The following is a 13,661-nucleotide window of genomic DNA, read 5'->3' as shown; positions in this document are numbered from 1 at the left end:
ATCTTCCACTTATGCGGGAAAAGTGAATGCTGATGCGTATAACGGAAATACACAAAAAAAAATTTAAAGGCTGAATTGCAGAAAAAAACAAACAAAAAAAAAACTTCCTTAGAATAAAGTCTTTGCAGGGACACCACAGAAACTTTATTAAAAATAAATGCTGTAGGAACATCTGTTGCACAGGTCTGTCGTGCATCCTCACAGACAGGACAGTGACTGAATATACAGATTCCAACTTTGAGTCTCTTTACAGAGCCACAGAAAATACACTGCCCAGGAGTCCACTGTGATCCCAACACATAAGATCAGCGTGGGAATGACAGGACACACAGCAATAACTGCAGGATCGAGACATTCCAAAGATTCCTCCAGGCAGTAAGCTCCCAATCATTGAGTTCAAAATATGCTGTTCCTGCTGCTCTAAGAGTCCAAATACAGCACATTTCCTGAATCCACAGCATCTGGAAAGCAAACAGAACAGTAGGAAACACTCACCTAACCCGGGATCCTTGTGTTGCAGTGAAGGGCAGCAGAGGAGGATCCTCGGGAAGGGAATGGACTGAGGAAATCAATTCTCCCTGTCGATGTCCCACCAGCAGCAGCTGCTAACGTTTCTATTTGAGCTTCAGCAGAAGCTGCAGCAAGGACCTGTCTTCCAATTATTGATCCTCTACAATTATTCATGGAATTAAGCCACTAAAATGTAATCTTCTACAATCCATCATAGTTAATATGCAAAATTATAATGAATTCCCTGTTTTAATAAGTTTTCTTTTAGAAGGCTGTCTGGTTTGGGGATTTTTTCCCAATAGGAAACATATATATTTTTCCAACAAAATCAGTTTCACTGTCACCTATCCAGGAACTTACATTTTGAAAGGTTGTACCAAAAGCAGAGTTTCCAAAGATTTAACCAAAGGAGTTAAGACTCCTTAGTTTCAAGTAGTTCATAAAAGCAAATCTTAAGTCAATGCAATCTAGGCAGTGAACACTACATCAAGTATAGATTTTCCAATTTTTAGCACATTCCAAAAATCACCTAGTGAGAAACCAATTCTTCCACATTACTTTCCATTTTCTAGAGAAAACTTGCAGAAATAAATTTGCTATTACAGTGCTTTTAATACTGCTCTTTTGGCATGGAATTAACTTCTGCTAACAAGTTGCAGCTCATTTTTTGCACGCTCACATGCATTTTAATGGAGAAATTCTGCACAAGCCAACAGCTTTACAGGCCATTCCCACCAGGTGGGGAGACAGGGATTGTTGGGAGATGCTCTAGCAATGCTGTTCTGTTCTTTTGAAAGGAATTTGAGCTTCCACACAGGCTGGGAAGAATCCAGCAGCATGAAGAAGCCCCAAGAGCTCCAGCTTTGTCTGTAGCAGCAGCACACAGAGATTTCCAGGGCTGGACAGAAGTGCAGGCAGGAGGCTCAGGCAGCTCCTGGAATACCTGAGCAGGCAGTAGCTGCTGTGGCTTTTCTGGGCTTTCATTGCCCAAAGGCACAGACAGAACCCTTCTTGTGGGGAAACTCCCACAAAGCAGCAGGTTTGATTGAACTGCTGATAGTTATTCAGACTGACTCAGAATAAGCCACACTCCTGCAATGATCTAGAAACGAGCCTGCCCCGAGTTTTCTTCCTCAATATAATTATGCTTCAATAAATTCCAGCTCAAGTTACACAGGACACTTGACATCTGAGTTTAACCTCATTAAAAATGCATTTCCTGGGACAGATTTTGGGTAGAAAATAGGTAAAGACAGTGGGCATAAGTCATGGGAAATCACTCTTGACAATGCAAATGACATTGTGCTACAGAAAGTTACTTTTTTTGGAAAAAGATATGTCACATCACTGCCACTTTCATTTATTATGAAAAACAGAAACATGTTAATATCACAAAAGTACGTTTCAGTTTTAATTAAAAAAAAAAAGAATAATTGCCCAATTAGGTTGGAAGTGTTTTATTACTTCTTTGAATCCATCTGCCATGATAAAATGTCAAAAGCACCGGTCAAGACAGAAATAAATAACACGATCTCATGTTAGAGAGAAAGTTGCAAATACAGTATATTAAATTATAGCGATTTTCTGCTTCACACCTAGTGATGCAGACAGCACGAGGGAGACAGTAGTTTTACTCACGATCATTGAAAGATCTATCACCAGAACAGGGGAGCTGCACACCCAACACAAGCCTCATTCTTCCTTTCTTTTACCAATTTACTTCATGAATTCAGTGAACTGGCAGTTTTGGTGGTTCAACATCCCCTTTCTCTAGAGGTAACAAGAGTGGTACAAAGCTTTTCCTAAGCCCCACAAAAAGCCAAGGCTGTCATGTTTTTGCAGTCTTTGCTTTCAGGTCCATCCCTGAAAATGGTCAGTTTAAAGCCACATCTCAAGTCCTCTTTAGCAGAGAGTAAAGAAATTCAGGGCAGGCAACAGATGCAACTTCAATGTCATAGTGTTTTGAAACTGCACTTGAGGGGCTTGGAGCAGAGCATCTCTGCAGGTCTATGGGGAGCACTTGTATCAGTCAAAAAAATGAAGGAAGTTACAGTCCCTTTGGGAAAAAAAAAAGCCCCCAAACATATAAAAAAGCAGTATTAAAAATATTAAGACAAGGCCTCTACAATTGCACACCACTTCAGGCCTGAATTAAATTAAGAGTATTCTATTACTTACAGGTTGCCCTAATTTCTGTAGTACGGCCTGCAGCAAAGTCTTCCACTGAAAAAAATAGTGAAAACCCCAAATCCTCCACTGAAGGCCTTGTAACATGTCACTTGTGTGACATCTGTCATGGTCAAAAAGACCACAAACACGTCCTCTTCCAGGCAGACATTTGAAAGAGAATCTTCTGTCAGGGAAAATGGATGTAATATCTACTGTAGTGAAGCCACTTCTTACACAAAAAACATAACCCATATGGACAAATGCACTACAAAATAAACAGCTTATACAGCAGTTACAGTTTGAAACATCCAAGACCCACTACAGCAGGCCAGAGAGATTCTCTTTTTGGGTTTCTACTCTATTTTCTCAGCTTAACTTCACCACTGCTTTAATGCAATGTCTGTACTTTAAAGTCAAAAAAGAAATTATGCATGAAAAAAAAATATGATCAACTCAATGAAGGAAAATCATTCCCATGATTACTCAAGCTCAGAAAATTTTTTAATTAACTAAACACGTTAAATTATGCCAGTGATTACATCTTGCTATTTACAAGATCAAGTACCACTGATTCTTAGTAATGGTGCAGTATCTAAATTAAGATCACAGGGGTTGGATTACGTTCTGGTTGCTAAAAGCTTTCCTTTTTAGCTGTCTATCCAGTTCTTTGGAGTTTTTGAGTCTGGAAGAAAGGGCATTCAATCAAACAATTTTGTGTCTCAACGTATTTTACATCTAGATCAATTTTTGGTATCCAGTCCCATTGACATGGCTTAAATGTGAAGCCTACAACAATTATGACATAAGGATATAGAAGACAACACATTTTTGTTCACAGTAACACACTAATTACTGTAGTCACTGGTAAACTTCAATTTTTAATTATTCTTAAGTACTGTGTTTCCAAACACCTCTGCAGAGAGCGCCAAATTTTTTTTCTGTGTGGGAGCATCAAATTTCCTGACATTTTCCATATAATCCTTACAAACACCTCACAGATCACCAGACTTGTACTTTGAAGAACTCTACAGAAACATTGCACAGACGTTGCACCACAAGGGCTCGTACATTCAAAGGCAGCTTTCTGGAGTGCAGGTCCATCCATTCACATTGGGAAAAAAGTTCACAGAAACTCCAAAAATGAGAAAATGAAGCGAAACCTAGTGTGACTTTACACCAATAAGAACAACAATGAGGACAATTACTATAACAAACAAAATTAAAATAACGAGCATCTTCCGGTTCTTCTTTTGATATTGCTCTGCCTATAGAACAGAGAAGAAAGAGTTAATAATTAGATTTCTACAAGGCTAAAGTGCAGATTCTTGTTTAGTGTAAGTGAAGTCCATGTGTTTCAAATTGTTCTTTGGTAAGCTGACATTTCATATAATGGACATTGCAGGCAATTCCCACAAAGTAACTCTGATCTGCACCACAAACTCCAGTGAAGGTAAATGTGCACTGAAGTCACATCCACCTGTGTTAAAGAGCAGGCTCACCTTGCTAGGATAAGATTCCTGTTTTATATTTGAAGGACACTAAAATTCACACCAAAATCTCCTTTTTTAATAGGCATATTTGTTGTAACTGATCAGTGTGCATTTTTATTTAATTTCAATTTGAACTGGAAGCTTTGTTTTTGAGTTGGTTCTCAAGCTTTCTGCTTCATTCCTTCTTTCTTTTAACCATAATTTCTCATCTCTCTTCTCTTTTTCCAAGGGGAATTAAAAGGACACAACATGAAGAAAACTTTCCAAAAACCAATAAAAGTCTACTAATAGAAACTGAAGAAAACAAAATTTGCATTTTGTTTTTAATTAATAAACCTTTAAAATAAAACAACAAAAAAAAGACCACAAAACTCTGATCTGGTGAGATCAATGTTTTTAAAATTTTTCAGCTGTTCATAGTAAAAGCTTCACATTAAAGCAAGAGGTTGGACCTGACATCCAACAAGTGTCAGATGGTAAGAGAAAGCATTAATAAATATTCTTTCTGCTCCCATGACTGAGATAATGTTTTCAAACTAAAGTCTGCAGGGAGGTACCCAATAACCAGCCCTATTTCCCAAGTGCCTGGCTCTCCAAACAGAGAAGGAATTGCAGACAGGTCCCACCAGGTCAGCAATATAAATATCAAAGCACATTGGTTGGATGCCCAGAAAGTCATTTAAGAAATTAATTCAAGGCATCAAGCATGACATTAACAGAAGTTCTATGGAAAGCTCCTCCTACAGTACAGCTGGACATTTCATACTGTACAGAAATCATTTCTAAAAGGGACAATGTCCAAATGAAAATTGACTGAATAACTTAATAGCTATTTAATTACAAAAGATTATTATTATAAAAGATTATTAGATATGCAAAACAGATAAAGTATTCCATCAGCTTACCTTATGCAGTTGTTTTAGACCCTCTTCAGTTTTCATACATGACTGCTCAATATTATAGTCAATTCTATCTAGAACTGTTCCCTAAATAGAATGGAGAAAACAAGCACCAAATTGAACCTAAATGAACTTCATAAAGCAATTATTATTATAAGCAGCAGAGTAATTAGCAACACTCAAGGCAAACAGCTCATGAACTATGTAAACAATTCTTCTGTTCCTACACAGAAGAACTAGCTGGGACTTCATTAAGCAACTTCCTTGCTCAGTGCCTAATGGCAGCTCTGTCACCATCTCACATCACATCCCTAAAAATCACCTTAATTGCAGACCAGGTGCTTTTGGCTGACACATTTAACATAAACTGAATCTCTGGGAGAAATAACCAAGAGAACTTTGGCTTTCTATGGTCTTTTTATTTTATATTTTTTTAGTTGAACACGCATTGCCAGTTGAATTTTTATTCATTTATTTTCATTAACTTGACTTGTGGCATATTTCAAGTAAAGGAAACCTGAGCATGAAGAGGTTAGGACAAATGAGTCACACGACATGGAATGTCCCATTTCTTACTAGCACTGTGCTGTCAATGTACCTGTTCTACTATCATTGCTCCCAGGTCCCTAAATATCTCGTTGAGATCGGAGATTGATTGCACAATCTGACGGATTTCTCGTTCCCTCTCTTCCACCATCAGCGTGTTCTGCTCCACCAATGCCAGCTGGTCGTCTGTAAAACCCTGGTGAAAGACAAGATTTACACGTTGAACTAATATTAACAGCATGAAAATGTTAGAAATCATTAAAAGGATAACAACATTTTGTAACTCGGACAGATATTTATTACCTGAGAAAATGCAATTCATATTAAATCTGTGTAAAAACAACTTACTCTATCATAAAGTGTGTCATCCTCCCCATCATCCATCAGTGGGACTGAGGTGTCAAAGAAGTGTTTGGACCTTTCTTCTCTATTCTTCATTCCTGTAAAAGGCAGACTATATCTGAGCATAATATTTAATCACAGTATAATCAGAGTAAGTTCTGAAGCATTGGACAGAAAAAGCACAAAAAGAAGAAAATCTGGCTAGTAAATTACTTAAATCACAATATTTAAATTTAACTGTCAGGCTTACTATTTAACAAAAGCATAACAAATTGACCCAGACTTGCAAGACTGATTAAATCAGTGATTTTTAAGTCGTTATGTTCCGTGAAGTTAAAAAAATTAGGTAAATTAAGAGCCTAAAGTGTGATCACTCCAGACTATTTTGTAACAAATTCTCTTAGGAACACCCCTTGTCTGAACTGTAATCTTCAGTTCCACCTGTGACATTTATACCACAGGACGAAGAAGTATCAATGTTAAATTCGAAAATCAAGTTTTTGTGGGTTTCTTTCAAGATTAAAATAATCTGACTCACTTTAAGACAAAACCGAACAAAATTTTGAGAGTTTTAAGCAGAGGTTGTTCCACTTTCAATCTGTCTATGGATGCAGAATTTTAATTTATCACAGACTACCTTTTATCCATCACAGCCTGCCATCTACAGTAGATATCATAGCTGAAAACCAAAGGCTGCTTCACCAGTGTAACAGAAGCAGCTTTGCAAACCACATTTTGAGAACCAAAATGCATTAAAAATGCGGATGGATGAAATACTCTGTTTTGTTGATACACTTAACTATGACATTTCTTCTTCAGCAACATGAAAAAGTAAGTAGAACAAAGCAGTTTGAACACGGGCTGTGAACCAGAAACTCTCCAATTCTAACCTCTAGTTAGTCCTGTGTGCATCACTTAACCCTTCTGTGCTTCAGTTTTCCCAAGCAAGAGAACAAGCACACCTCAGTGAGTGGATTGCACAGGAGGTGCCCATGCATTACTGTTACATCTCTTATGCTTACGTTTGAGATAGTCAGACTGTGCATGCCTAAAGTTGGTGGAGAGGTCCTGAAGGGACTGAGCTAAGGAAGACACTACATTCCTGAGAACACGTGCTTCTTGTTCTGTACAGCTACGTGACCTGCTCTGCAACACCTGGACTGCTCTCTGACATCTGTGGAATAACTGAGAAAACAATTTTGTTAATGAAAAAGCAAACAGCAGCACACACTTTAAATGGTACATTGCAAAGTGCCACACTGAAGACTAATATTTTGATCTGTACATTTTTTTAAATTAATTTTTTACTGCCCCATGCAATGTTTAAAAAGATACAGAAATAGAATATAAATGAACAAACAAGCTAACAAGGTAGCAGAGTAACACAACCACCTTCACCAAAGACATTTACTTCATTATAGCTGGCTGGACTGCAAGACTTAGAATAGATAGCTGCATTTCTCTGAGATATCTGTAAATTTGATTTCATTAATCTCCCAATCCTTTTCCCAGTGGAAAAGCAAAGAGGTAAGGGAAAGAACATGGAGGTTGTGCAACTCGTTGCAAAGTTCAGAGCAGAGCCCAGGAGTTCTGGCTCATAAAATAAATGCTTTCCTCTAAGCAAACCACTGCCTCATCCTAATGCATTAAAGATGTGCCAAACTGGAGGTTTAGAACCCAAAGCAGTCTGTACCTGTGTGATCTCTTGGGTTGTTATTTCTATTGCCCGTTCCTCTTCACTGCTGTCATCCAGTGTGGGTCTGTTTAGATGTTTATCATGAAGACTGGCTAATTCTTTCATCTTCTGTTTAACCCTGGCAATATCATATTGAATCTAAAACAGAAAGCCCAACAGGAAGAAAGGGAAGTAACTCATGTTTCAGGGGAAAAGGTTCTGACAAATGTTAGATAAAAATCATTGACAGAAATCTGTAACATAAAAAGCAGACCAAGTCTCATTAAAAGCCACATAAAAAGCTAAGAAACTGAATACTCTTAACAGACTTTGAGTTTGCTACTTTTTAAAACTGACTTGTTAATCTTAGGCAAGACTGCTGTTTTCAAATACACTTCATTAAGTTGGAATAATATTTTGATCATTATACAGTATCATAGCAAGAAGATTTAGCCAACTTCCAAAAATATTAATGAAAACTGAGGTCACATCCTTCAAGTCTGTCAAACATTGAATGGCCTCAACTCAATAGCAGAAGTTAAATGACATGTTTTCAACCAAGTAATTAAAAATAAATCTGTAAGGATGATTATTACAGCAGTAAAAATGAGTCTAAGCACCTTTCTGCACAATCGGTTCTGGACACACAAACTGATAAACCAATGTGTGTTCTGAGTTTAAAAAAAGGATTTTCTGAAAGTCAAGAACAGCTTCACACTCCAAATACTGGGAAAAGCTTTTAACTCGATGCCTCCAGAATCATTCTCTTGCATTCCTCCAAATATTTCCATAACTTGCAAGGCATGCAGACTGCAGAGGCAGGAAAATTCTCCTGCTAGAAGACACTAATGTTTCCTGTTTTCAAACACTGAACTGCTCATCCCATCATTTTAGAGTCTATTCAACCAGACTCCTCACCAGGTTCAAACAAAAATCCAAACTAAAATTCTTACGTTAATCTTTCTTCTAATACTATTTCTGTCACAAACACTGATAAATCCCTCCATGGGAGGTGCACAGTGTGCTGGATGTGCCCCAGCAGAGCACTTACCTCATCTGCTCCATCGACCCATTTGGGAGGTAAGCGCTTTGTCACTCCGATGGCAGCCTCGGGATCCAAGCTGATTCCCGACACAAGGGCCATGCGATCATCAGCCAGCTGCAGAAGGGGGAAAAAGACACCAAATTAGTTTGATTCTAATTAGATCCAAATCCCTGAGCATCAGAGAAAAATGTGTGTTTGCCTTCCCACGGAAATTAAGCTCAGAGATGTGTTTGTTCATGAAGTGAGTATGATCGAACATCACATCTCCTGGTTTGCCCCTTTGTGCTAATGACCTACAGCCTCCCACTTCCTACAGCATCTGAAAGATCAAAGTTACTCTCAGAATAAATTCTTAGCAGGTTTTCCAGGAGGAAAGATGGCATTGCAGAGAGAATTCAATTCCCATGCTGGTACATTTCTATCAGACAGTAATTCCCAGCCAATGGTGCAGCACAGCTCCTATCAGGCCTGGTAAGTTTGAAAATTGCATTTGGGAAAAGTCTCATAAAAAAACCCATTTATTATAACTGCTTGTTCTCAAACAATGCTATTATGAAGAACAAACACTCTTGCAAACTGGCATGCATGCAACTCAAGTGGTTAAATTACTTAGTTAGTGATAATTAAAATGTGCTAAACACAAATAGCCAAGGCAGCAGTGGAGATGATCACTCATGATATCACTTGAAACATAACTAATTACTTGGGAAAGGTATCATAAAAACACCTCCCTTCCTAGTTTCTCCCAAATTTCTAATTTTCCTTTATCAGGCCTGGAAAGTTTTGTCATTCCCTACCCCATCCATTTTTAAGCAACAATGCCTCATCCTTCCTGAGCAACACTTTCTTGAAAGCACTTTCTTTATCCCTGACCTTATTTTCTGATCAATAAAGTTTGCATCATTTATGCACAGCATGAAAAATAGTTAATGGCTTCATTGTGCAAAGTCATGCTATCCCATCTGTGCACAGTAAATCAGACTAGTTCATACATTTATCTACTCACAATATAACATTTTATCACAAAATGCTTGATTTCTCTATGCAGCCTATCCTTCTACTGTGCACAGACCCTTCATCCTATATAATGAAATTCAATAAGCTAGCAGAATAAAGAAAGAATATTTTAGCTCAGTGATGTAGGCTTGATGCACCATGGCAGAATAAAATGTGAAAAACAATACCTCATCCAGCTCCTGAAGTGATTTGTGGATCCCATCAGCCCCATCCAGTTAGAGACAGCAAAAGATAAAAGGGAAAAAAGAGACATAGGACAGATATAGGGCATGGTCAGTTGAGAAAATACTGATTTATTTTTAAAGCATGATGGTTTACCAAGAACAAACAAACTGGCTTTTAAGACACGGTTAATCAATAAATACATAATGATATTGCATTTTAAGTCAGCATTTTGCTTAGTGCACCAACTTTCAAAAGAAATATGTCAGTTCCTTGGTAAACAGCAAGAACATGAGAGATCAAGTGCAGAGCTTGGTTTGTTTTACAAAGTAATTGCACAGTGAAGTTTCTAAATACTGAAATGTCAGGGAGAAAACCTGCAATAGAATACACTGAAGTGTGAGAGCAAGGGCAGCCTGACTGCAGCATTGAGCATCCACTGGGTTTGACTGTGGTTGGAGGAGGCACAGAGAAGTTTCTGTAAGACATTCACTGACCCCAGTTCTCACAGGATAAAACAGACAGCAAAAGACACAAAGCAAAAGCAAATGTTCAGTCACTGCTGCACACACTCGAGCTGTGCTCTACTTTTAGGGAACAGTAACTCTGCAGGGATCTGAAAGAATACACAAGGCAAGGCATCTGCACCTCCTCTGTTCATCAGTCCTTGCACTGTGGAAGGGATGTGTGAGCAAAAGGATATTTCACTCAAAGATTAACAAAGTCAGGCCTAAAATTGGACAAAATACTTGTGGTTTAACAAAGCAGCATCAACTGATGATCTCTTACGAGATTCCCCAGGGTTTTGAATCAGGGCTGTCCTGTTAAAGATGCTGCTTTGATTAGCTGGCTTTAGAATGCAATTCTTGACAGAGTTCTCACAGCAAAGGATTTCTTGAGGAGAAACCTGGAGATGAACTAAGGGAAGCTGAAGTCCTGTGGGTTAGAATTTGCAGCCCTGCCCTGCTGGCACACAGCAGCTCTGCCTTGGGGGTACAACCAAAAAGGAATCTGCAATTCTGACAGTGACACCTAAATCCATGAAATACAAACAGCTCACACTGACATCTTTACACTTCTTGCTAAAACACTTCACTTGTAGCAACTATGGAACTCTGAACTGCCCACCAGGGCCAAACCTGAGCCCCTGACTCCCTTCAGCCACTGCACAGATGGACAGTTCAGCCACTGAGAGCCTCCACTGCATTTGAATGAGCAGCCCTGCAAAAACCTTCAATTAATGTTAACAAATACTGCCAATGAATATTTGATGCAGGTGCTAAGTGTTATTGCCCTGGCTGCTGAGTAAAGTGCAGTTTCACTGCTCAGGAGTAGTGAGTTTAAATTATCACTATGTTTTCTATTTTACTATACCCAAGGATCTACAGAAGTGACATTGATATGGGAAAAAAAAAAATTAACAAGGACTAATGCAGAGCCCAAATACACATGTATAATACAAATTACTATTGACATTTCCTGTTCTGCAAATGCAATTTAATACACAATTTATTAGACACAGGTGTAATAAAGTTAGCAGTGAACAACGACCATTGACAGCAACAGGAAGCACTGTTTTTCCTAAGAAAAATGCATTAATGTAAAGCAATTTAGAACGATGAGACTGCCAGGAGATATTTACTGGTGGCTATGACAAATAAATGACAAGTTTAAACAGAAAGTGTGAAAACCTGAGCAGAGCTGAGCTGCCAAGCAGCCCATCAAAGCCTGACCAGCCCAAAACCTAGAAAAAGCTACAGAGACTGCCTCTGAACCAACAGCTTTTGGTAGTTTCTGTAAAGAGGAGTTACACGAGAACCTACTGACTCCCCTGTCTCACACATGTGTTTGAGTTTTACTTGGACTTAGGGGATTAAGAAATAAAAAAGGGCAATGAACATCCTAAGCAATGGGAATAAACTCCACCAGTGTATTAACAGTGCCCACAGTGAGGTGAATAGAAGAGTTCTGCTTTATGATTTTTTATTCATTTGGAGGTGAAGAGGCATCAAAAACCTCGTGTTAACGCAAACACGAAGCTGTTCGAACAGTAATTGATTCATTCTGCACGAAGCGAATAGAGATGCGATCAGAACACACAGATCTCTTCTATTCCTTTTACGTGGAGGGAGGGGAAAACAGGAATCAACAGGGCGGGGAGGGAGGGAGGGAGGTGGTGGGACGGGGGAATTTGGGGAGAGGGCTCAGGGGAAGCGGGGCAGGGCGGGTTAAGGCACGGCACGGCCGGCAGCCCGGGGCGCGGCGAGTACAGAAGGATGAAGGGAGGAGACTCACCGCAGCAGCCATGCTACGTGAATTCAGAGGGCTGGAGGAGCCGAAACTACTCACTTGCTCGGCCAGCAGCTGCCGGCTCTGCACCGCGTTGTTCCGCAACAACAAGAACGCGTCCGTGAGACGCCGGGTGGCCATGGCCCCCCGCCCCGCGCCGCCGGGCCCAGCCCGGCCCGCACCCGCGGCGGCCGCCCCTCGCAGGGCCGGGGCGGAGACCCGTCAGAGGGCCGCGAGCGGGAGCCCTCAGAGGGCCGGGCCCGGGCCGCCCCTGGCCGGGAGCGGGACCCCCCAGCCCGGCACCCCGCGGCCGCCGGGCGCCGCCATCGCCGGCCCACCGGCACTTCCGCGTTGTGCGGCGCCGCCGCCTTCCGGCTCACCGCGCCGCTCCGCTCCGGCCGGAACTTCGGCCGCCTCAACAGTTCCGCTCTCCGCGGGCCGGGGCAGCAATACCCACGGCCATCCCCGTGTCCATCCCCAGGCCATTCCCGTGTCCATCCCCAGGCCAACCCCAGTCCATCCCCAGTCCAACCCATGTCCATCTTCACGTCCATCGCCAGGTCCATCTCCATCTCCATCTCCACATCCACATCAGCTCCACATCAACCCCACATCCCTCCTCATGTCCATCCCCAGTCCAACCCTGTGTCCATCCCCAGCCCATGCCCACATCCCATTTGTTTTTCACTTCCCAATCCCTCCCACCCCTTCCTTGCCATTTCCTTCGCCTCCAGTCAATTTTCTGTTTCCCAAACAACCACACACAGCCTTTTCCCAGCCCCAACCATTCAAACCCCGAGACGTTCCCTGAAAGTGAGCAAGCCATTTAAAATGTCAATATGGGGTTTGACTTTCCAAAAGAGACTTTTCAATACCGTGACTAAAATGACTTTTCCCAGCTCTTCTGTCTAACCCAGCATGGGGCAGACAAGACATGAGGTGGGCTTGAGCTCCTTCCAGTGCACCCCATGCCTTTATTCATGACATGAGGTGGGCTTGAGCTCCTTCCAGTGCACCCCATGCCTTTATTCATGACATTAGATGGGCTTGACCTCCTTCCAGTGCACCCCATGCCTTTATTCCAAGGGTCACACAACAAATCCCCCATAGAAACAGCAGTGGTCACTGCCCAGCTCAGCCAGGGCAGCTGCTGCCCGTGGATTATCAGGAGATTCCTTCACTAAAACCCTCAAAAACCCCTCCCAAACCAACCAGTATTTACACATGTGGTAGGAACAGGGACTGTAATCACAACCACATTTTCTGGAAATGTTATCTCGTTTTATTTAACCGCCTGGGCAAACTTGTACCGTGAAAAATAGAAAGAAAAAAATTCCCTGTGCTATTATAAGATATTTGGGGAGTTTTCTTGAGCAGTCCTTCTGCCTCAGCAGGAGAGACCTGAAACTTGGAATTTAGCAAGGAAATAAGCTCCAGCCATACAAGGCCTAATGCACGCATTTCATTTTTCGTGGTCTGGTGAAATCTGCTTTCACTTTGGCTGCCTGACAAAGGCT

General features: G+C 40.9%; 1 protein-coding gene across 3 annotated transcripts; it reads right to left on the bottom strand.

Annotated features, from left to right (window-relative positions):
• Nucleotides 1-1,951: 1,951 nt before the first annotated feature.
• On the bottom strand, nt 1,952-12,501 carry STX16 (syntaxin 16). Of its 3 annotated transcripts, XM_085078898.1 has the most exons (9): nt 12,205-12,501; nt 9,861-9,905; nt 8,683-8,790; nt 7,650-7,790; nt 6,979-7,141; nt 5,963-6,054; nt 5,667-5,810; nt 5,075-5,155; nt 1,952-3,944 (listed from the first exon to the last, which is right to left on the bottom strand). In XM_085078898.1, the coding sequence occupies exons 1-9, from the start codon at nt 12,283-12,285 to the stop codon at nt 3,840-3,842; spliced, it is 960 nt and encodes a 319-aa protein (XP_084935024.1). In that variant the 5' UTR covers nt 12,286-12,501; the 3' UTR covers nt 1,952-3,839. The 3 variants fall into 3 exon arrangements, with proteins under 3 accessions (XP_084935024.1, XP_084935023.1, XP_084935025.1); XM_085078897.1 differs by lacking the exon at nt 9,861-9,905 and having other exon boundaries at nt 12,151-12,501; XM_085078899.1 differs by lacking the exon at nt 9,861-9,905 and having other exon boundaries at nt 12,205-12,500.
• Nucleotides 12,502-13,661: the final 1,160 nt, after the last annotated feature.

The sequence above is a fragment of the Lichenostomus cassidix genome, chromosome 20 (genome assembly GCF_008360975.1).
Source record: "Lichenostomus cassidix isolate B80296 chromosome 20, HeHo_3.0, whole genome shotgun sequence".
Taxonomy (NCBI): domain Eukaryota; kingdom Metazoa; phylum Chordata; class Aves; order Passeriformes; family Meliphagidae; genus Lichenostomus; species Lichenostomus cassidix.
This window is presented reverse-complemented; position numbering and strand designations above follow the sequence as displayed.